Source organism: Equus caballus, chromosome 6 (assembly GCF_041296265.1).
Source record: "Equus caballus isolate H_3958 breed thoroughbred chromosome 6, TB-T2T, whole genome shotgun sequence".
NCBI lineage: Eukaryota > Metazoa > Chordata > Mammalia > Perissodactyla > Equidae > Equus > Equus caballus.
The window spans coordinates 12,736,515-12,759,944 of NC_091689.1; the positions used below are offsets into that span (position 1 = coordinate 12,736,515).

Here is a 23,430-nt window from a genome sequence, read left to right on the forward strand (position 1 = left end):
AATGTAAAACTGACAGCACACACAGGACGGGAAGCCATCTTTCTTTTGGCTGAGATGATTCACCCTTAAGCGAAGAGGATGGTTTACTTTAAATTGCTGTGGAGAGTTTAATCATCTGGAAGGCAGTTATTTGGGGTAGCAGTAAATCCAAATTTTAAAAATATATTAACTATTGGTAACAACTCATGACCTCCTCAGTACTTTTTGTTTTTCTCAGGAAGAGTGGCCCTGAGCTAACATCTGTGCCCATCTTCCTCTAGTTTGTATGTGGGTCGCCGCCATAGCATGCCTTGACGAGTGGTGTAGGTACACACCCAGGATCGCAACTGGCAAACCCTGGGCCGCGGAAGTGGAGCACATGGAACTTAACCACTACACCACCCGGCCGGGCCCCTTCCTCAGTCACTTTTTAGCCACAGAAATTTTTGGCAAGTCAGTAGTTTATACTCAATAGGATAACTATTATTTTAACTCAAAAACAGGTCCACAGGAGTACAGTAGGCTGGGCCAGGACCACGTGACTGTGTCATTTTCCATCGATCCATAAGAAAAGCCTAACCCCTAACAGAAACACTTATTTAGCATGTGATATATCTGAGTATTTTTCCCATGTTTGATTCTAACGTGTGGTACTATTTCACATGCATATTTTAAATTTCACATGCTGTGCATTCATCTGTAGCAAACATTTTTTACAAAGGCTTTTGATGGAAAAAAAAGAATTTTACTACACTAGATGTCCAACTCCGAAAGAGAAACTACCGCAGGCTATTTGCCTGTTGTTGCTAGCCTTGATCTTGCCGTCACTGAGATCCATGGCTACCAGAGGCAGCCTGAAGCAGGGGCGAGCTCTATGTGAAACAAATTCCATACTGTAGTAGGAAATTCTTAAAGCAGCAACTTCTTAACATTTTGGGGATCCTAGGGCACCTTTGAGAGTATCATAAGGATTATGAACCTTCTCCACACACACACAAAAACTATGAAACTCCTTGTAGCCCGTTTATGAACTCCAGGGTCACAAATCCTTATTATAGTCTCTGAGGGGCTGCAAATAATCAATTAGTAAAAGATCAATTCCCTTTTTCCTTTCTTTATACAACAAAACACCTTTTCTTTCACTTTGAAATGCAAAGGAGTGAGGGGAGGGGTTTGTATTAATGAGGTTTATGTTTTCCAAGATTTTGTATTAAAAATGTATAACAATTTCCAGCAGACAACAGCCATTCATTTACTTATTTTTAACAAACCAATTTTATGCCAAACAAAAGTAGATTCAGAAATTCTTGGATTCTACGTGAAATATGAGGAATCATTCAGTCTTTGGATTTCAACGAACAATTTATGATCAGACTCAAAACTAAGTGTGGGGACAAGGAGGTTGGGACGGGAGGGCACAGTCCCAGGAAGGATACTGCAAACATGAAGCCCAGGACGTGAAGAAGTGCCGGCCAAGCATGTTCCCGCTCCGCGTGCACATCCAGCTGACACACTTGTCGTGGCCGGTGCTGATCACCCACTCTGCCGTCAAGCTGAAGATAATCGCGGACACCCGGTTCTGATGAGCTGCGGGAACAGAAAAGGAGAGTCTGCGCTCTTCAGAAAGAAAGTGACCTTCAGAATCAAGTCTCGGGGGGTGAGAAGTGGGGCTCACCTCCTCAGCCTGGCGGCCCTGCAGACTCACGGGCCTAAACAGCCCTGGCATGGAAGTGCCTGCGCTCTGTGAACAGGTTTCTGGTAATCTGCCCTTTCCCACTCACTACCACAGGCTTTCCACGGCCCCCTCCACCTCCATACATGGAAGACACTTAGAAGCTACAAATCACTAAAGAGTAATGCTCTAGAGGGATTCGAATAATAGATTAGAGAACAGATTTTTCTGGTTTTTTTTTTTTTTTGCTGTACTCAACAGAATATTTTCACTCTGCTCTAAAAAAAATCTTAACTATCAGTGAGTTTCATATGGAAAGCAGTAGTCTTTTCTCAAAAGAGCAAAGTTTTGGGTCCAGCCCTGTGGCCAAGTGGTTAAGTTCGCATGCTCCGCTTCAGCAGCCCAGGGTGTCGCTGGTTCGGATCCTGGGTGCAGACATGGAACCTCTCATCAGGCCACGTTGAGGTGGCGTCCCACCTACCACAACTAGAAGGACCCGCAACTAAAATATACAACTATATACTGGGGGGATTTGGGGAGAAAAAAGCAGGAAAAAAAAAAAAAGATGGGCAATGGTTGTTAGCTCAGGTGCCAATCTTTAAAAAAAAAAAGCAAAGTTTTTTTAATTGTCTATAAATTTTGCTGTTTTGACCCTTTAGAAAGTATTGGCTTCATAAACAAGAGCACCTGCAGTTTTCTGAAATTAAAAAATTGTGTAAGCATTTTGCTTCTGGAATAATTTCTGTTGGTGTCTAACTGTTTATTATTTATGAAGACAAACAACCTGTAAAGTTCTGTCTTGCAAAATAATAGCCGGGAATGAGAAAGGTGTTCTATGACCTAACTTCTAGAATATACGTATTTCCAGGTCGATAGGAGCCATCCTAGGGTAGTGACCTGTCTACTTCATCTGGCACAGGTGCACGCAGCAGTCTGACAAACGAAGTCAGGTAGACAGAGAAACCTCTGACCTCAGCTGTACAGGTTGCTTCAGAAGAACTGAGGGACTCTTTCTTATAAATTGATTAGAAAACACTAAAACTCACTACTATGTGCTCATAGATGCATATATACACACATACCTATGTATCATATATGTGAGTGTGTGTTATCAAAAAATGGAAGCAGTACACCTGTTCAAAAATAGAAGGATGGTTAAATTAAATCTGATATATGCAGCCAATTTTAAATGTTATGAACAGGAAAAGGACGGTAAATAACCCTGAAGAGCTAATTTGATTAGGGTAACAAAACTAAAAAGTTAATGTGAAAGCCTGACTTTGATCCTAAGAGACAGTCTTATGGTTGTGTGTGTGTATCTACACGTATATTTGTGTAAGTACGTGTGTGTATTATAATTACCTGGGTAGGTCTTGATAAAGTTCATTTTATTAAAATCTTCAGACACATGAAATTCCTAAAAGTAAACACATGGAATAAGAAAACAGTTATGGTTTTAAAAACATCATGAACTTAACTTTCAAAATGAAGAAAAATCCAAAAATAGCTATCACCAGACTTGGGACTCAAGATCAGCCATATAAGAATAATATGGAATTGCTTCTTTCATCAGACCCGTCCTCAGGCCACTATTTCTTTTGGGGACCAGACCAAAAGACGAAAGTGCCACTGACCAGCACAGCATTTTTGTCCAGTTCTTCCTCCACAAACGAGAGCACTGCGTTCCCTCTCCGTCTAACTGCAAAGGAGGCATCCTGTTAATTCTGCTCTCTCAGCTACACTGGAAATCCCTCCAGATGACATAGAGACAGCAGAACTGCAAAGACCCATTACTAACAGAGCTCTCAGCTACAGCGAAAATAAGGCAGAGGTTATCTCAGCATGGAAGGGCAAAATTATACATACTTAATATGAAAAAAGGAAATTCAGAGATGGTGGGTGGTTCTCTTCTTTTTTTCATGCTTCCGTATTTTCCAAATTTTTTATAGACTATGTAATACTTTATAAGTAGGAAAAAAAATTGAAAGAATATACTTATTTAACAACAAGCTACTGAACAACTAATGGATCATTAAGAAATTAAAGGAGAAATCAAAAATATCTGGAGAAAAATGAAAATCAAAATACACCATACCAACTCATATGGGATGCAGCAAAAGTGGTCCAAAGAGGGAAATTCATAACAATACAGGCCCACCTTAACAAACAAGAAAAATCTCAAATAAGCAATCTTAAACTACACCTAACAGAACTAGAAAAAGAAGAACAAACAAAGCCCAAAGTCAGCAGATGGAGGGAAATAATAAAAATTAGAGCAGAAGTAAATGAAACTGAAACCAAAAAAACAGTAGAAAGGATCAATGAAACTGACAGCTGGTTCTTTGAGAGGATAAACAAAACTGACGAACCTTAGCCAGACTCACTAAGAAAAAAAGAAAGAAAAAAAAGAGAGAAGGCTCAAATAAATAAAATTAGAAATGAAACAGGAGAAATTACAACGGATGCCACAGAAATACAAAGTATTATGAAAGAATACTGAAAAACTGTATGCCAACAAATTGGACAATTGAGAAGAAATGGATAAATTCTTAGACTCATACCACCTCCCAAAAGTGAGTCAAAAAGAAACAGAGAATCTGAACAGACCAATCACAAGTAAAGAGATTAAAACAGTAATCAAAAACTTCCCAAAAAATAAAAGTCTAGGACCAGATGGCTTCTCTGGAGAATTCTACCAAACATTCAAAGATTTAATACCTATCCTTCTCAAACTATTCCAAAAATTGAAGAAGATGGAACACTTCCTAACTCATCCATGAGGCCAACATTACCCTGATACCAAAACCAGACAAGGACAAGACAAAGAAGGAAAATCACAGGCTAAGATCACTGATGAACATAGATGCAAAAATCCTCAACAAGTGGCCAGCCTGGTTGCATAGTGGTTAAGCTCGTGTGCTCTGCTTCAGTGGCCCAGGTTTCAGAGGTTTGATCTCAGGTCTGGACCTATACACCACTCATCAAGCCATGCTGTGGTGGCATCCCACATACAAAACAGAGGAAGACTGGCACAGATTTTAGCTCAGTGAAAATCTTCCTCAAGCAAAAAGAGGAAGATTGGCAACAGATGTTAGCTCAGGGCCAATCTTCCTCACCAAAAAAAGAAGAAAAAATCCTCAACAAAATATTGTCAAATCAAATACAGCAATATATAAAAGGATTATACACCATGATCAAGTGGGATTTATACCAGGGACGCAGGGATGGTTCAACATCCACAAATCAGTCAATGTGAAACACCACATCAACAAAATGAGGAATAAAAACCACATGATCATCTCAACAGACACAGAGAAAGCATTTGACAAGATCCAGCATCCATTTATGACAAAAACTCCCAGTAAAATGGGTAGACAAGGAAAGTACCTCAACATAATAAAGGCCACATATGACAAAACCACAGCCAACATCATACTCAACAGGGAAAAACTGAAAGCCATCCCTCTGAGAACAGTAACAAGACAAGGGTGCCCACTCTCACCATTCTTACTCAACATAGTACTGGAGATTTTGGCCAGAGCAATTAAGCAAGAAAAAGAAATGAAAGGTATCCAAATTGGCAAGGAAGAAGTGAAACTTGCTGTTTGGAGATGACATGATTTTATATACAGAAAATCCTATTATGTTAAGCGAAATAAGCCAGACAGAGAAAGACAAACACCGTATGATTTCACTCATATGTGGACGATAAACAGACACATGGACAAAGAAAACAGATTAGTGGTTACCAGAGGGGGAGGAGAGTGGGGGGGGGGTGGGCATAAGGGGTAAAAGGGCACATTTATATGGTGACTGATAAATAATAATGTACAACTGAAATTTCAGTTATAAACTATTATGACAATAAAATTAAAATAAAAATATTTATGTTTATAAAAGTATATACTTCTTAATGAAAAAAATGAGCCCCAGCATAAAACTGAGAAGATAAAACTCTCAAGAAAAAGCACTAATTAAGAATTCTATGGATCAATGCTAATTGATAATTTCTTAAGGCTCTAAGTAACATGGACATTATGAATTGTTAACTGATCGGACTTAAAAAAAAAAAAAGGAACACTGACTCCTTTTTCTCCATCTTGGTTTTGCAGAGTACAAAAATTGTATCAGCATTGTATATACACTAATCTGTATTGGGTGGAAGATCAATTGATCAATTACTAACTAGTGATAAACTGGATTTACACTGCCCCTTCCCACTCAAGAGTGATGAGAGCTTTTATATGCTGTCCTATAACCGCAGAGTCGACCCTTGAACCAGGAGCCACAAGAAGGGTCCCTAGGGAAATACACACAACCACCACCACCAGTGGAGAAACCACGTGAGGCCAGCACTTCCCAGCTTCTTGTTATACACGTGTACACCCCTCACCGTGATACGCCTACAGTGTTTTCAGAAGGAGAAAACCGAGGACGCTGGCATTACTACTAGATAACGCACTTACAGCTCATCCCCCCCCAACCCCGCAGCCCCGGCCCCCTGCCTACTGCTGGGTGGACTCCTTGGGCAGAGGGCCTGAACCTTCCTTCTTGGTGCTGAAACACACTCAAGGCTTCTTCTCCTTTAATTTAAAAAACAAAACAAACAAAACCCAATGAAACTCTTTTAACAATACTAAAACTTTCTTCATCTTCTTCTCAGCCAAAAACTTCTCTGAAGATCAGCCTACACCCGCCACTTCTGGCTCTCTGATTCCTCACCCCGGTCACTCTCTGATCCACTGCACTCCACCGCACCACCGCCACGGCACGGAAAGGGCGCTCCCTGCCGCCACTTGCTGCCACCTGGCTGCCACCCCCAAGGTCACTTTCCAGTCCTGATCTCATCCTCTCTCTGCTGCACCTGACACCATGACTCAGGCCCACCTGAAACCCACTGACCCTCTGGCTTCCATGACCAGACTGTCCTGGCTGCTCCTCCTCCCACTCTGACCCTTCTGCCTCTGTCTTCCTTGTGGGTCCCCAGTCCTCTGACTTTCTCTTAAATATTGAGATTTCCCAGGGAATGTGACCTTGGCCCTCTGCTCTTCTCAACCTACCTGCTACCCCTAGTTGAAGACAGGCCCAGGCCTGAGTCCTGAGTAACTTCAAGATTTAGGAGTGGGGTGATGGGGAAGCCAGCCAGGGGAAGAAGGGGAAATGATGATCCCCGAGTGTGTGTTAGGAGCTCAGACTACATCCTATGAGCCGAGTTTCCCAAACTTGCGTAGCCATACAAATCATTTAGGGAACTTATTGAAGACAAGTTCCCTGGCTACAGGCCAGACCCACAGCTTCAGCATCACTACGGAGAGGCCTGGGAACCAGCATTTCAGCACGTCCTCCAGGTGAACCTCAGGATCAAGTGCATGAGGGAATCACTGCACAACGGGGAGCCAGTGAAGAGCAGTGAGTGGGAGGATGGAGCAGTCAGCTTTCTCTGTTGGCTGGCTTAGTGTCCAGTAAGTGGAAGATGCGTTTGGGGAGGCAAGGCTGAAAGTGGCAACGCCAGTTAGGAGGCTGTTCAGGATCCCAAAATGAGACTGTGGAACACAGGTAAGGTAGTGATGGAGAAGAGGTGACGGCTTCAGAACTGTCTGCACTGTGGGGTTCGATGTTAGATTAGATGTGGGCATTTAACGGACAACAGTGTTAAGATAGCGTCCAGATTTCTAGCCAGGATGGTGGCGCGTGGTTAGCTGCCCTCTAAGACAGAAACAATGCTGACATAGAGGGGAAAGGTGACGAGTTCAGTTTTGACAGTTGGGTACGTGGGCCTGAACCTCAAGGGTTTGGTCTGAGCTGGGGGGTTGGGAGTCCTCTGAATTTAGATCTCAGTGGACACTACAACACTGGCTCAAACAGTGGTCTGCAGACCTGGTGCTGATGAGAGAAGGAGAGAAATAGGGAGTGAGTGTTCAGAAACCCTGACAGCAAATATTTTTATGGCATCCAAGTATGAAATTAGTGGATTATCACATTCAACAATGGAATTATCAAAAACATCAATCTAGCAAACTAAACCCAAGGCAAACAGAACAAGGAAAATAATAAAGATTAGAGTTGAAATAAATAAGCAGAGAATAGGAAAAACAAGATAGAAAATTAATGAAACCAAAACTAGTTCTTTGAAAAGATCAACAAAATGGACAAACATTTAGCTAGAGCGATGAAGGAAAAAAGGGAGAAAACACAAACTACTAAATTCAGGAATGAAGGGGGATGGGACATTACCATCAACCTTACAGAAGGAAAAAGGATTATAAAGGGCTACTGTGAACATCTCTGTGCCAACAAATTAGATAAGCTAGACGAAATGGATAAATTCCCAGAAAGACACAAACAACAAACACTGAAGAAGAAACAGAAAATCTCTAACAAGTAAAGAGATTAAATTAGTACTCAAAAAACTTTCTGCAATGAAAAACCCAGGACCAGATGGCTTCCCTGGTGAATTCTTCCAGGCTGCAAGTACTAGTTTCTTACAACTCAACAATTTAAAAAAGATAATTAAAAATGGGCAAAGGACTTGAATAAATATTTCTTCAAAGAAGAAATACAAATGACCAACAAGCACATGAGAAGATGCTTCAATGTTATCAAAACCCTATCAAACCATATCAAAACCATAAAAAGATACACTTCACACCCACCAGGATGGCCATAATAAAAACAAAATAATAAAACAGAAAATAACAGGTGTTGGCAATAATGTAGAGAAACTGGAACCCTCATACATTGCTGGTGGGAATGTCAAATGGTACAGCCCCTTTGGAAAACAGTCTGCCAGTTCCTCACTAAGTTAAATAGAGTTCCCATATGACCCAGCAATTCCATTCCTGGGTAGATACCCGAGAGAGCTGGAAAGGTAGCTCCACACACAAGCTTGTATACAAATGTTCATAGCAGCATTATTCATAACAGCCAGAAAGCGGAAACAACCCAAATGTCTATGACTAATGAATGGATCAACAAAGTGTGGTATATCTATATAACGGAATATTACCTACCACAAAAAGGAATGAAGTATTAATTCAAGCTACAACATAGATGAACCTTGAAAACATTATGCTAAGTGAAAGAAGCCAGACATAAAAGGCCACACATATCATATGATTTTTCTAAATAAAATGTTTAGAACAGACAAATCTCTGGACTCAGATAGTAGAGTAGGGATTGCCAGGAGCTGAGGGGAGGGGGAATGAGGATGACTACGGATGGGTATGGGGTTTCCCTGGGGAGGCAGGGTGATGAAAATGTTCTGGAACTAGAGAGTGTTGATGGGTGCACAACCTTGTGAATATAGTACAAAACCACTGAAGTGCACACTTCAAAATGGTGAATTTTATGGTGTATGATTTATATCTCAATTAAAATACATATATATACACACACACAGGCACACAATTAGACCCACAAAAATAGCAATCTATAATAAATTGAAATTTTAAATATCTAGTTTTTCATGATAGTTTGAGCAGCACTTCCTTAAAGAGTTATACAAGTTGTTGGCTGACTGACTAATCCCTAACCTGGTTCTCCTTGCGCCTCCAGTTACACACACATGTGCGTCCACACACATGCATGCACAAACACAGGCTCTCCACCACGCTCTCCTGCCCCGGCCCCCTTCATGGTTCAGGGATGGCAGCTGCTACAGGTCTCACATTCACTGTATGGAGGCTGTACCCTGTGGGCTAGCCTGAGCACCGAACCATCAATCGTGACAGCTCTGTGACACCAGTTTAAAATTAAGCACCAATTAACAGATTAAAATTAATCCATTTTTAGGCCTAATATCTATCCTGAAATAAACATTTTTTATGTGAAACCATCAGGCATCCATTGTTAACTTCGTATAAACTGCTCAACAGAAGTGAACACAGGGAGGTCAGTATAATGAAGACATCCTGGAAGCTACCTACCATTACGGCTCCGTTATCCTGGCCCACAAATATCCGTCTGCTATCGTGATGGTACGCCATAGCAGAGCAGGGAGCTGCCGGAAAGACAAAGAGCACATTATGAGCAAAGCCAAGCACTTTAAGTCATTGTTCAAAGCAATTGTTAAAAAGAGCTATACGATTTAGGTTAAAAAAGGAAGGCAAAGACGTTTTGTAAAAATTAATGATGTAAATTGAAAATGTTACTAAAGTTCTGTCATTTTAGTTTAAAATTCTTACTTTAAAAGTTTTCTATGTTATTTTTATAACTCTGGGTAGAGCGAGCCAGCATAAAGTTTCATCTGATTGAAACTTCTACCAGTTTCTGGAAAGATCTGGGGACTGGTGCTACAGTATATGATCTGCTACCCAAACTCAGCCGGTCATCCTGCCCCCAGCCCCATTTCCCCATCACAGGTGAGAGAGCAGCTGGGATCTATAGAAAGAGGGGTTCCCAGGACCAGAATTCCCATTCCATGGCATATGTGAGCAAGTTGGGAAAGCCACTTTGGAATTACATTTTTTTTTCCAATGGTCAAAAAATGTTCCCTTTTTTTTTGTAGTAACTGGAGATGTGAGGTGTAGACATGTTTCTTTGTCCACAGCAGTGTTATGTGACTGGGAGAGCTCCTGCTTCTTCTCAGGTACATACCCCCTTCCAGGTTCTACCTATCCTTCCAGAAAGCGTGGGCCAGAGAATGAGTTTTAGGAAGGAAAAACTCTAAATCGTCTCCTTCTGCTAAAAATCAGAACTAAAATGATTTAGAAAATGGAAATTTGGAAAAAGGACTACTTCGGTTCATTTCAGCCTAAAGAATTTTAATTGACCATGCAAGAACCACAACGAGGAAACTCATGCCAGAAAAAACAAACACACAAACTTGAGTTTACTTTGAAGTAAAACTTCTCATAAAAAAGCAAAAGAAAAGAATCTTATACACGAAGTCACCATTTGAAAATAACTTAAAGTTATCTCTTTACAGTGGGCTGACATTCTCCACCAAGGAAGAAAGCAAGCTATAATACTGGATTGTAACTCACAGGAAAAATGTAGCTAGCTGCATGATCAGACTATAGAAACTGTTTCAGTTGCATTCAAAGAACTATGTAATTGAAAGGTAGGTACTGCAACTGTCTATATACAGAACAACCACAACTGACTACAAGCCTGTCCACCCTTATCCACCATACTGATGTTTCAGACTACAGTCATGCCCCACATAACAATGTTTTGGTCAACGATGGACCACATACATGATGGTGGTCCCATAAGATTAGTAGCATACAGCCAAGGTGTGCAGGAGGCTATCCCATCTAGGTTTGTGTAAATACACTCCACGCTGTTCGCACAATGACAAAATTGCCCAGCGACGCATTTCTCAGAAAGTATCCCCATCATCAAGCAACGCATGACTCTATAAAGAACGATCATGTTTAAGAACTATGACCACAAAGATATACGTATCTTCATAAAAAGTGCTCTATAATAACCACACATAAAATTATCTTTGAGAATCAAATCATGCTTTGATGATTTCAAAGACACACTGTCACCATTTTTGCTTGCTTTTCACATGGTACTAAATCTTAATGGCTTAGTTTTAAGCTTCTTTTCAATTCTTTTATGCTCAATCCTAAAACAAACTATACATAAACACGCCAAATCTCTCTTTGTGTAAAAATTATAAAGCGTTGAGTAATTTTATGAGGTTAGAGAATTCCTACATTTAAAAAAAACAGAGGGGGCCCGCCTGGTGGTGTAGTGGTTAAGTTTGCGAGCTCTGCTTTGGCGGCCTGGGGTTGCGGGTTTGGATCCCGGGCATGTACCTACACACCATTCAACAAGCCATGCTGTGGCAGCATCCCACATGCAAGTGGAGGAAGACTGGCACAGATGTTAGCTCGGTGACAATCTTCCTTAAGCAAAAATAGGAAGATTGGCAACAGTTGTTAGCTCAGGGTCAATTTTTCTCACCAAAAAGAAAAAGGCTTCCCTAGTTTATTTGTTTTGTATATAAAGATGTCCTGGCTTTTTTCCTAGAAGAGAAGCTTCTAGTGAGATGAGCAATATAATTTAAAAAAATAAAAAAAGGTTTGGACATTCACATAGTTTTATAAACTAGCAAAGCACAAATCACTTTTCAAAAAGGTGGCCTTTTTAAAAGGCATCAGTGCAGTGCAAAATCCTATGCTTACCTCTATGCCAACTCTAGTTTTGTAAATAAAGGGTTTTTTTGTTTGTTTTTTTGGAACACGGCCAGGCTCTCTCATTTATACATTGTTACGTTGCTTTCAGGCAACAAGGGCAGAGGTGAATTGTTGCCACGGAGATTGTTTGGTCCACAAAGTTTAAAAATATTTACTGTCCAGCTCTTTGCAGAACATGCTTGTCGACTGGGGTGGGCAGCACAGTTTAGGAGTCAGACAGGCAAGGACTGTTACTCCATCCACAAGCAATCGACCCCACCCCTCAGGCCTGTTTCCTCATCTACTAAACGGTGAAAATATCATCTTCCTTGCAGAGCTGTTGTGATGATTTCATAAAATGATATTTCAAAAAAAAGGACATGAGGCACATGGTTGATACAGAAACTAAGAGTTATCATTTTCCTTCAGCTAAAGCAGAGTCTGAAAGTTACTTTTGTTACGTGACGTAATGTTATGAAACATATCGGGCCACCTAGAACAACATACTAAGGTTTGGCTTATTGAGCACTCTGTTAGATGACAGGAAAAAGTTAAATTCATGGATGACCACGAAAATGTCCTAAATTGGGATAGTTTTTCTTTTTTTTTTCTTTTAATTTTTGTGAGGAAGATTGGTCCTGAACTAACATCTGTTGGCAATCTTCCTCCTTTTTGTTTGAGGAAGACTGTCACCTAGCTAACATCTGTGCCAACCCTCCTCTATTTTATGTGGGATGCCACCACAGCAGGGCTTGACGAGCAGTGCTAGGTCCACACCCAGGATCCGAATCTGTGAACCCCGGGCTGCCAAAGCAGAGCGTGTGAACTTAACCATTATGCCACTGGGCCAGCCCCTCTGGGACAGTTTTTAGATAGTTTGTTTTTAGATACCAACATGGCACTTGTTTTTCAGACAGTTTTTAGAACCAACATGGCACTTTTCCTATCATATTTTAAATTTAATTTTAAAATAAAAGTCATCCTAACACAGACAAGCATTTACTTCTCATAATTCATTCATTCCATTTTCTTCTGGCAGTGTTCTTGCAGTCTTATCAGTAGAGACAATAAAGAAGTAGCTGGAAGCAACAAGCTGAATATGTGTAGGTGCAGACACGCAGATGTCACCCCACAGCGGGCGCTGTGCTGGTTCTTTCCAGTTTCCACTGGCTTTTCCAGCCACAGCCCTCTGGGAGCCCTTCCGGAGGATACAGTTAAGCCAAATTAGCAAGGGATGGCGACAGAGAGCGCCAAGCCACGTGCCCAAGACCTAAAAGCTAAGGAAGAGTAAGCACATCTACTGCCAGGTTCTGGTGCCCTGGGAGAGAAATTAACTACAAAGCTGTACTAAACACGTGGAAGAAACACAAGCCGAGGAGAAACTGAACTAAACACAGGATGAAATCCATCTCAGTCTCTATTCTATTGAGCATGAACTCCAAGGCCGAGGACTCAAGGAGATTAAGCTCCGGTCAGAATATGAGGTGTGGGGGAGGGGAGGGGGTGACGACTCATGGCAACAGCATTAATGAGACTGTCCACAAAGATGACACACGTTCCCCAGCACTGGCAGGAGTTCCTCAGGCTCTTGCTGTTTCCAGCTATCAGATCCATCACAGGGCCGCTGGAAGGGAGGAATCATCAGTGTAAGAGAAGCCCTTTTTTGGGGTTGGGTAAAAGGTGGACTCAGAGGCCCAGGGTGTCCCACCCTCCTCTGCCCCGACTCTAAAAAATCCCAAAGTCAACTTTTCAAACGGGCTCTCTGAGCACATTTACTAAGATGTCGGTCACTTCATATTTCAGACTGAGTAACGACAATACAAGTAGACATGGGTAGCAGGAGATTCTACGGCTTGGCACAATAAATTCTGATTAGGTTTTCTGGTTGTCTTCTAACGTGCTACACGTCGTTATGTTTTATGGTTCCGTTTATAATAGTTATCTTTATACCAGTATTCCAAAAAGTCTACTTCATTGTCATCAAATGATTATCAAGACAGAGAAGCTGACCAGCCTGCCCAAGCTGTCAGCGGAGGCTAGAACGCATGAAAACCGTGACAAACTACTAGTTTTCTGTGGAAGTGATTACAGGATCCAAATATTGTACGTATGCTGGAATATATGTGCAAATGAGAAAGTGAGAGCCGAGAAAAGAGGCGCTCGGAAGGATGACTTAAACTCATTATACGGAATTTGCTGACTAATTGGCTGCTCTGTATTTCTAACAAACCCCACAGCCTCCGGAATAACTCTTAAGAAAGCTGTGAGCAGTGTCAACAGTGTCTGGAACCACTGACAATAGCTCTTCTTTAGAGAACTTTATAAGGGCTTCAGAAGTAACACACCTTTAAGCACGCCCAAAAGCCTTGTTTCTTTTCCTAGGGGGTCCTCTGAGTACTGAAACCCTGACCTGAGGAAAGTCCCTCACTGAGGACCAAAACCACTAGGAAATGAGCAGCCACGGATGCCTTCCGTGTGGCCATTTGGAACAGCAGGATTCAGTCCTGGTCTGGACCTGGATGACATCCAAGCTTTCTTTCCAAGAAAGGATGAAGAAAAGTGGTGGGAGAGAAGGATGGCAAAGCTGCTTAGATTTGCATGAAGGGCTAGAATTTAAATGTAATTTTATGTCACTACATCTCAGGGCTGTTTTAAAATCTCAATGCAAAAGCTTTATCTTCTGGATTTATTTTCAGAATGTACTTGACTACTGAGAAAATCGTCTATTTAAAATGTGTTGAACCTTAGGCAAATCTCTCATAGCACCCAGAGTTTGTGACGAGGGTGACCAAAAGAATGGCCCTGAAGGCATGGGAGGGACAGAGCCCTGTTTGAGTGTCAATATCAGCTACTACTAAGTACAAAGGTACCACTAATATAAATTGGCAAAATAAAAACAAAGGAAAATGGAGGCGGGGGGCCGCGGGCTTTTCCTCTTTTTTTCCTTCTTCTTCCAGCTTTGCTCAAGTCTGCTTCAGTTAAACCAGTAGACCCAACTTCCTGTGCAAAATAAGTTGTTTTCCTGCTGTTTAGCACAGCCTGTCGAGGTATTAGGCAACTAAGAAATTTATTTTGAAATAGAGTAGTGCTTTTTAATCAGTCATTTTGAAATTTAAACCATCAAAGACACTACAGACATTTTCCTCCAGTAGAATAGTTCAGCTACTTACAGGCCATCGTGTGGTAGATGCTGGGCCAGTACTGACCGCTGTCTCTTTTCAGCCATACTCGGATGGTTCTGCAAAGAGAAGAAAAAAGAGTAGTCTTTAGTTATTTTATCTTCTTTAGTCATTTTACCTTCTTTTGTGCTCCAGGAAAACTTAACTATTCATTTTATTTTCAAAACCATTTCCCAACTGATCTTGGAAACTTAATCAATTGGGCAAATAAGTATACACACACAGAATACATAGTATGTTATATATAGTATATATACTACATATACACATATTATATACAGTTACATATAGTATGACCATATATGGTAAGTTATGTAGTAGCTAGGAGACAGGATTTCAGTAATTTTAAAAATATGGAAAATGCTCATTATATAATGATATAGAAAGGAAAATGACAACTATTAACTTCATTTATCGGTAAAAAAAAAAAAAAAACCTGCAAACTTGTTCACTTGACTGTCTGAGCCAAATGAGAAGAGTAGTAGATACAAACAGAAAGAAAATGCTTCTGGAGAACTCAGACAGTGGTGCCTACAAAGCAGGGCCACCCCACTGCTCATTCGCCAATAATTCCCAGTCTTCATACCCTGGGAGGAAATCATTCCACACGAGGCCTCTGGGCTCTCTTTCATCAGAACACACACAGGGAGATGAGGAAATCCTGTACACTGGCAGGAAAATGACAAATGGCCAAAATAGCCAAAGTCTAATATTCTGGCTTATCGCCTCAGAAGAACAATAAGGAAGGCTGTGACCGTCGCGCCTGCAATCACAGAACCTCCTGGAAGCTTTGGGCCTCTTGCTCTTCAGAATCCCTAGGACACTCGCCTCTTCCTGTGAAGCCGTACTCTGCCTCTGCAACAACTCCTAACTATCTTATTGTCAGCTCTAACACAGTCATTCTTATATTTCTGACAGCAGCACAGATTCTGGCACACAGTCAGCACAGAATAAATGTCTATTCACCTTAAGCTAAAATACATTAAGACTAAATATTGACACTAAATGTTTCCATTTCACTTGAAGTTCAAGACAAGTAAGACTGCTCTATGAGGATAAAAATCAGACTAGTGGTTGCTTCTCGGGGAGGAGAGTAGAATCCAAAAGAATGAGGGAACCTTCTAGGGTAATGGCAAGGCTGTGGGGAGCTGTTCCTTGGGTATATGCACTCGTCAGAACTTGTCCAACTAGACTTAAGATCTCCACAGATTACTGTATGTGATTAGACCTCAATAAAAGAAAATAAAAACTAGATGTTGCCCTTCATTGATCCAAACAGATAAATAAGATGACTTGGCAGCCCAGATGGCATAATGCTACAGTGCATGTGAACTGGACACAGGGCTGAGGGTAGGAGCAGTCATGTGTACAACATGCCCCGTCTGCTGGACACTGCTGAGTGGGCACAGTGGAACCTGTGCCACGCTGAATCTCTCACATCTTTCTCTGCATCCCACCCCTGATCACAACTGGCTAGACCAGAAATGGGCATCTGACCCTAGCCAGGTCAATCGGTTCCTTCCCCGGGGAATTGGAAACCAGGAGAGAGAGAAACAGATCAGTATGTCTCCAGTAGTCGAAATGGCTGCTTCTGATCTTATGTTTTGCAATTTGGACTCTTATCTGTCAAAAAAATGAAAAGACTGAAGACAATCCATGGAGAGAAGCACAAATGAGCTGAAGAAAGTCAGGGGAAGTCCCCGCTGGCAGCTGCTCTTGAGGCCGACCGACTGCCCTGGACTTCAGCTCTGGGAGGCAGACACTCCAGCATCCTGACCATAAATGCCCTTAGAGGCTTACGCCAGCCGGAGTTATCTGTGTTGTCTACAGTCAAGCAGGTACTAACATACTACATCCGCGTGAGATGAAAGAAGAATCCCGAACAAACACGGTCTCCTCATTCAAGCATCATTAAACAAGCTCCTATGAGACAAGGCTCACAAGACAAGATAATCAAGCAGACTTTCAGGAGGCACCCATATCGTGACAGTAAGTTCTAGAAAGTCCAAGTTCACAACCAAAATTAAAAGAGAGAGGGAGATCAGACTAAAGCATGTACAAACAGACCTATTAACTTTACACTTCATAATTCAACATCTTAAATCAAAATTTAACACTCTGTGAGGTAATGTTTAAACCACTCTGTTATTATTTGTGGGTTCTTGGTTACTGTTCATGATTACTTAACAAACCTCAGAAGTTAAAACTTTTTCACGATATGGATCTTTCTAGTTTGTAAACCTTTAAATCAAGTTATGAAAAATATTTAACTGCATGGGAAGATGTTCATGATATCATGTTAAGTGAAAGCCCTACAGAAAACTGATAAACACAGCATGATACCAATTTTAATTTAAAATACAATCTGATCAAACCTCTAGATCCAACTACCAATTTATAAGAAATGCAGAGGACAGAGGAAGGTAAGAAACACCACCACAGGGGTGCATTCAGCAAAATCAAGATCGCGGGGAAGTCTACAGGCGAATGACCCAGTTTCTTCTACAAATAATTTGCCAGAGGAAAAAAAGCAGAGATGGAGCACCAGCTTGTGATTGAAGAGGAGTAAGTGACGTATCAAGCAACCACAACGTGTAAGCTTATCTGGATCCTGATTCAAACAAATTGCAAAATATATGTACATCATTATGAAACAACGAGAAATAGGAATACTGACTAGATATTTAATGATATTAAACAATATTGTTCATTTCTTTAGGTGTGATCATGGTGTTGCAGGTTTTCGCTTGTTTGCTTTTTAAGAAGTAAGTGGTAATTCCTAAACAAGATGCTGGCGCTTGTCTCTGTTCCCAGCATGCCCGCCATGTCCGGCCCTCCTCACTCACACAGACATGCAGCCTCCTCTCAGGTTTTGGTAGGCTCTTCCCTCTAGTCTACCTTGGGCATGAGACCACCAGTTACATCTCCCAGGAGCCACGCATTCCACTGCACCTGTGCTCAGAGCACAGCAGTGGTTGTCTGAAATCAGGGGTTCAAGTGACACAATTAGTGCCTATGGCCCCCTGACCCAGACCCTACACCCCAGTGAACTGTCATCCTCAAGTCTCCAAATACACTGAGCTCAGTCACGCCCTAAGCCCTCCTCCGTCATCACCCTCCCAAGGACTCCTCTCCAGGCGGTCGTTTATCTGGGCGCACCGCAGGGTGGGTACCATTGCAGCATAACTCCCTCATCTAAAGTAATCCAGAGAAGCTTATAATGATGATCCTTGGGCCTGAACTACTAATATGATGTTGACTATATTCTACGTTACTTAATACGCAATGCTTATGGATACACTGCATTACTTACATTCAACACAGGGGATGAAGCCAAAGGAACTGTAACTAGTCAAAGGCAATAAAGTGAAGTCACGCAGGGCCGTGTCAAGCTCACTGGCCTCCGTTCACACAGGCATCACAAAGGTGCTGAACCTGCCAGCTATCTGTCAGGCTTTTTTTTTAAGGGTCTAAAGAAGAACAGAATGCTGACACATTCTAAAACACTTCAAATCAACCCCAAGCATTGTGGGTCATGAATGCACAGGTAGCTCAATAGAGGACCCTGTGTCCTCCTGAAAGAAGAGAAATACAGTCAGGTGTCACTTAACGACAGGGATCTGTTCCGAGAAATGCATCGTTCGGGGACTCTGCAGTCATGCGAATGCCACAGAGTGCACTTACACAAACTAGATGGTACAGCCTATACACACCCAGGCTCTGTGGTACTGCTCTTACGGGACCACCGTCGTATATGCGGTCTGTCCCTGACTGAAACGTATTATGCGGTGCATGACTGTACTCAGAGAGCAGGGAAGTCCATTGAGTGGAAACCTTAAAGCTCACCTCTTCCAACCAAGCATCTAAAAAGTCAAATTTTAGTTTCACGTAGTTTCAGAATGATATTTCAAGTAGCCCAAGGTCAAAGCGGAACCTACCCAGCCTCCAGCATTTTTGAAACACAGCATTATCTCCTTTGGAGGACGGACATCAGCACTACGACGTGGTCTGGATCCCGCTGACACACTGGAAAACTGGCAGGACTTAAATGATCTCTTGGGGTGTTTCATCTGAAAATTGTTTATCACATCCAGGCTAAGAGAAGACCATCCTTGATTGGAAGCCGGCTTCCAAATTAGGCTCTTGACCTTGATAGTCATCTCTACCTCAGTATTCACGCCTTCTCTCTGTAATTTCCTTCCTTCTCTTTTTCACAGGAAGAACTCTTTCCCTTCCTGGCATTAAAACCTCCCACTTTCAAGATTAAATCAAAGCCATGTTAAGTTTAACCTCTAACACTCCAGCACTCCCAAGAACCTATGTGCTAAAGAAAGTTGCGTCATTTCTACTAAGTAACATAGGAATTTGTTTTGTATAGTGTTCAGAATATGTCTCATTGGTTTAACAGCTTAATGGTTGTGAAAACAGGCTTAAGTTGGGCTGCTTATTAAAAAATCAACAAATTCCAAGGACTAAAAAAATTTTCTGTTTAGTAAATTGGAAATAAAATCTACTATTCAGTAAGTTGAAAGCAACACAATATATTTTAGTAACATTTTACAGAAGCAAACTATTAAAAACATCTAGGATGATATTAATAAACCATATAAGCACTAAAGTGTTAAGATCAGATGGTTTTATTTTTATGAAAAGCACAATATTTTCTGCCTAGATGAATATCAGAGCTGTTCTCTTCACTAAGATAAAACAGCTTAACTTTTCCTTTCATATTTTGACAACTTGCCACCCACACACCTAAACTCTTTTTCTTGCCGCTTACTCTAAGCGTTTTGCTAGTGGATGGATTATCTCTGATATTCTAAGACCATGTCAATCCGAAGAAAAAGTGTTCCCTTAAAACCAAAACCTTAGAAACAGGTTCATTCCTTGCCAAGCTCTGTTTTTAAGTTATTTTAAAACAATAGTCTGATATTTTTCCAAAAGGTGCTTAGAAAGGAAATGTGTCATTTCTTTTAGAGCTTACAGAAATGTTGTTCAAACTTCCCCAAGCTACCACGATTCCTGTGGAGGGCTGTGCCATCAATTCCCCTGGCTTCCTGGTTAGAGACACACAGACTCATATACGGCTGCAGTATTTCCAAGGACAGACGGGGAAAGGTGTCTGCGGAAGACTGCAGTGTTATATACACACAGAGACGCTGTACACACAACGCCACCGCCACTTTACTCTCCACGGTCGTTCAGCATGGTGGGTGATCCGCGTGGCTTCTAGATAAATGCAATGTCCGAGTTGGCTTGTATTTATTGTAAATATTCCAGACTGAAATGTTTTTAAGATGTATCACTGTGCAGGGACAAGCAAAGGAACAGCTGAAAATAATAAGAAAGTGCCATTTCTAGGGCTCTCATAATTTTTGTCAGCACCGTAAATTAGAACTCAGTCTTCGGCAAGAATTTTGCTGCATATAGTGAGAAACACATTTCCTGCCTAATAAGAATAATGATAATAGTAATAGAAATAACAAGGATAAATTGACTTAGGAATTCCAGGTTTGCCAATTGATTCTGAAGAAAGTATTTAAAAGGAAAAAAAAAAGGAACTACACATAAAAAAAAATTCTTAACACCATCATTCAAAGGAGTGAAAACTGGGGGAAAAATGTTAAATAATGAAATGGGTTAATGACATGTTAATTCAATAGCTTATACAGTCATTAAAAATAGTTATGAAGAAGATGGAGCTGTGAGAAAATGTTTATGAAATGTTATTTTTTTTTAAAAAGCCTAATATAAAGTGATAGAGCTAAATTCTATAAGTACTCTAAGTCGGGCCAGGCAGGGCAGTGAGGAGGCTGCTTAGGGAGAAGGAGGGATGGGGACACCCCTGAGAGGCTCTGACTCTGGGTCCTCATGAGGGGTCCCTGGAGGAAGGACATGGAATGGCCGAGAAGCGGGAACACAGGGTCGCAGCTCCGCTCAGTAAGCACTAAGAACAAGCCAGCCATGAAATACCTCCTCGTGAGCACTTGAGGACTTACCGTCTGATTTTCAAGCGCATCTATCTAAAATTCTAAATACAAAAACTGGCCACGGTCTAAGAGTGTGTCTGCTAAATCGTCACCACTGAGGGCAACGAGGCTGAGGATTAACAGCAGTCAGCTGTAGGCAGGGTGCAGCCACTTTTCTTTCCTCAGTTTGGCAGATTCTAAGAGGCTCTGGGGACCCTCCCTGAGGATTCCCCCTTTGAGATCTGTGCTGCCCTCCACCTGAACTCAAGCCATGGGGCAGGCCTGCAAGTCTGGAGACCGTCCTGCCTCCAGGGGTCTATAGGGGCTTCAGTGCCTCCCTGGGGCAGTGCAGAGAGTGAGGAAGCCCAGCGCCATCAGGAGACACGGACCTGGACACACATCACTCCCGAGGAGAAGTATGCAGGGGCAGAGAGAGCAGAGGCGGGCAAAGAGATCAGATGGAGAAAGGCAGGCAGCCACCAGAGACACCCAAAGGCACAGGGCTCAGGGGCCTCAACGATGCAAGCAGGCAGCAAACCGTGACTCTTCATCAACGTGTCCCTGCTCCTCTTCTTACAAGTTCACAGCGGAGAACCGTCGTGGCACAGACAATGCTGCTTCCTGCCTTCCACACGCAATCAGGAGTGAAGAAAGAGTTGTGATCCTCTGAGAACGTGAGGCCACATCCTCGTGGCAAAAACGACAGCCAAGACCTCCGTTTTAATACTTAGAGAGGCAGAAGCAAGGAGGGAGAAAGTCGCAAAATCAAACCAACCAACGCCAGCGCTGGATTAATTTTATGACTCGACCTACTGGTTCCGTCCAATTTTATTGCTCTCTTCTCAGAAGACAATGACAATTCACATCTCAAAACATTACAAAGGTAATTCATTCAAAGCAAAGCGGCTTTATATGGTAAATAATAAGTAAAACCATTTTTTTTTAAAAAAAGGCTATTCAGAAAATTCCACATTTTATCCTTCAAAGCACTAATTCCTAAACAATAAGAAAACATGAAGCATTAAATTACTTTTTTTCTCCAAATAAATCCAGAGTGTAGAAAAGCATAGGTCTAACTTCAAAGCTCTCATTTAGTTCAAAGAAATCCTGAGTTTTATGCTAAATAGGAACAGTGAGTCTAACAAAATCTCTCCCAACCTCAAGGTCTAGATGTGGCTGAGCCCAACTAGAGTATGCAAGATAATACGTAAGTGCTTGCAGGAGATAGTTGCAAAATTGTGCCCAATCCTCTCGCCCTCCCTGGACGCACGCCTCCGCAATGTGGCTCTGCAGCTCTTCCCATCGAGAGGTGAGATCTCTTTCTCTGACCCTTGAATATGGGCTGGCTTGTGACTTGCTTCGGCCAACAGAATGTGGCTACAGAGACGGAGGGCCAGGGCTGGGTAAAGAGGCACTTTCTTGGAAGCCTGCCACAGTTACATGAACAAGAGGGGCCAGCCCGCTGGAGGATGAGAGATCGTACAGAACGGAGCCCAGCCGTCCGAGCTGAAGCCATCCTCCACCAGCCTGCAGCCAGCTAAACCCCAGACATGTGACAGAGATCAGCTAAGTTCAGAGGAGCTGATCCACACCCAGAGCTGACCACAGATGTGGGAGTGAGCCTGGGTGTGACCAGAAGGCCTGTCCAGGTGACCCACAGGTTCATGAGCAATGATAATGCTTGCTGTCTTAAGCCACTGAATTTTAAGGTGGTTTGTTACATAGCAATAGCTAACTGCTATGATGCTATCTGTTCCAAAAATAGTATACCTTTAAGAATACTTAGGAATCTGACCTTAAAAGTAAAAATTAAAAATAGGGGCCGGCCCAGCAGCATAGCATAGCAGTTAAGTTCACATGCTCCGCTTTGGTGGCCTGGGGTTTGCCAGTTCAGATCCCGGCTGTGGACCTACACAACGCTTATCAAGCCATGCCGTGGCAGGCATCCCGCATATAAAGTAGAGGAAGATGGGCATGAACATTAGCTCAGGGCCAGTCTTCCTCAGCAAAAAGAGGAGGATTGGTGGCAGATGTTAGCTCAGAGCTAATCTTTCTCAAAAGAATAAACAAATAAATAAATAAATAAATAAAAATAGCATGTGGCATCTACTGAGTGCGAAGGATTTCAAATGACCTAGCAAACAAATCACTCTGCTGTAACCTTTTTTTTTTTTTTTTGGCAGGGAAGGATTTGCCCTGAGCTAATATGTTGCCAATCTTCTCTTTTTTTTTCCTTCTCTCCAAAGCCCCCCAGTGCATGGTTCTATATCCTAGTTGTAAGTTGTTCTAGTTCTTCTATGTGAGCCACCGCCACAGCATGGCTACTGACAGATGAGGGGTGTGGGTCCATTTGGACTTGGAAATGAACCTGGTCCACCGAGGCAGAGAGCACTGAACTGTACCCACCAGACCATCAGGGCCGGCTCTGTAACTTTTCACTGAAATACAGGATCCTCACTTTACACAAGATGCTACTGTGAATCCCAAGAAACTGAAGAAGT

The 23,430-nt window shown here is 42.0% G+C and overlaps 1 protein-coding gene across 3 annotated transcripts in view; it reads right to left on the reverse strand.

Annotated features, from left to right (window-relative positions):
• WDFY1 (WD repeat and FYVE domain containing 1) overlaps positions 1 to 23,430 on the reverse strand; it is a 60,220-nt gene that overhangs the window by 16,640 nt on the left and 20,150 nt on the right. For all 3 annotated transcript variants that reach the window (XM_070269213.1, XM_070269214.1, NM_001434491.1), the window contains 4 exon segments: positions 14,952 to 15,019; positions 9,577 to 9,650; positions 3,014 to 3,068; positions 1,416 to 1,566 (listed from right to left, as the gene is read on the reverse strand). In XM_070269213.1, coding sequence (XP_070125314.1) covers positions 1,416 to 1,566; positions 3,014 to 3,068; positions 9,577 to 9,650; positions 14,952 to 15,019 — 348 coding nt within the window.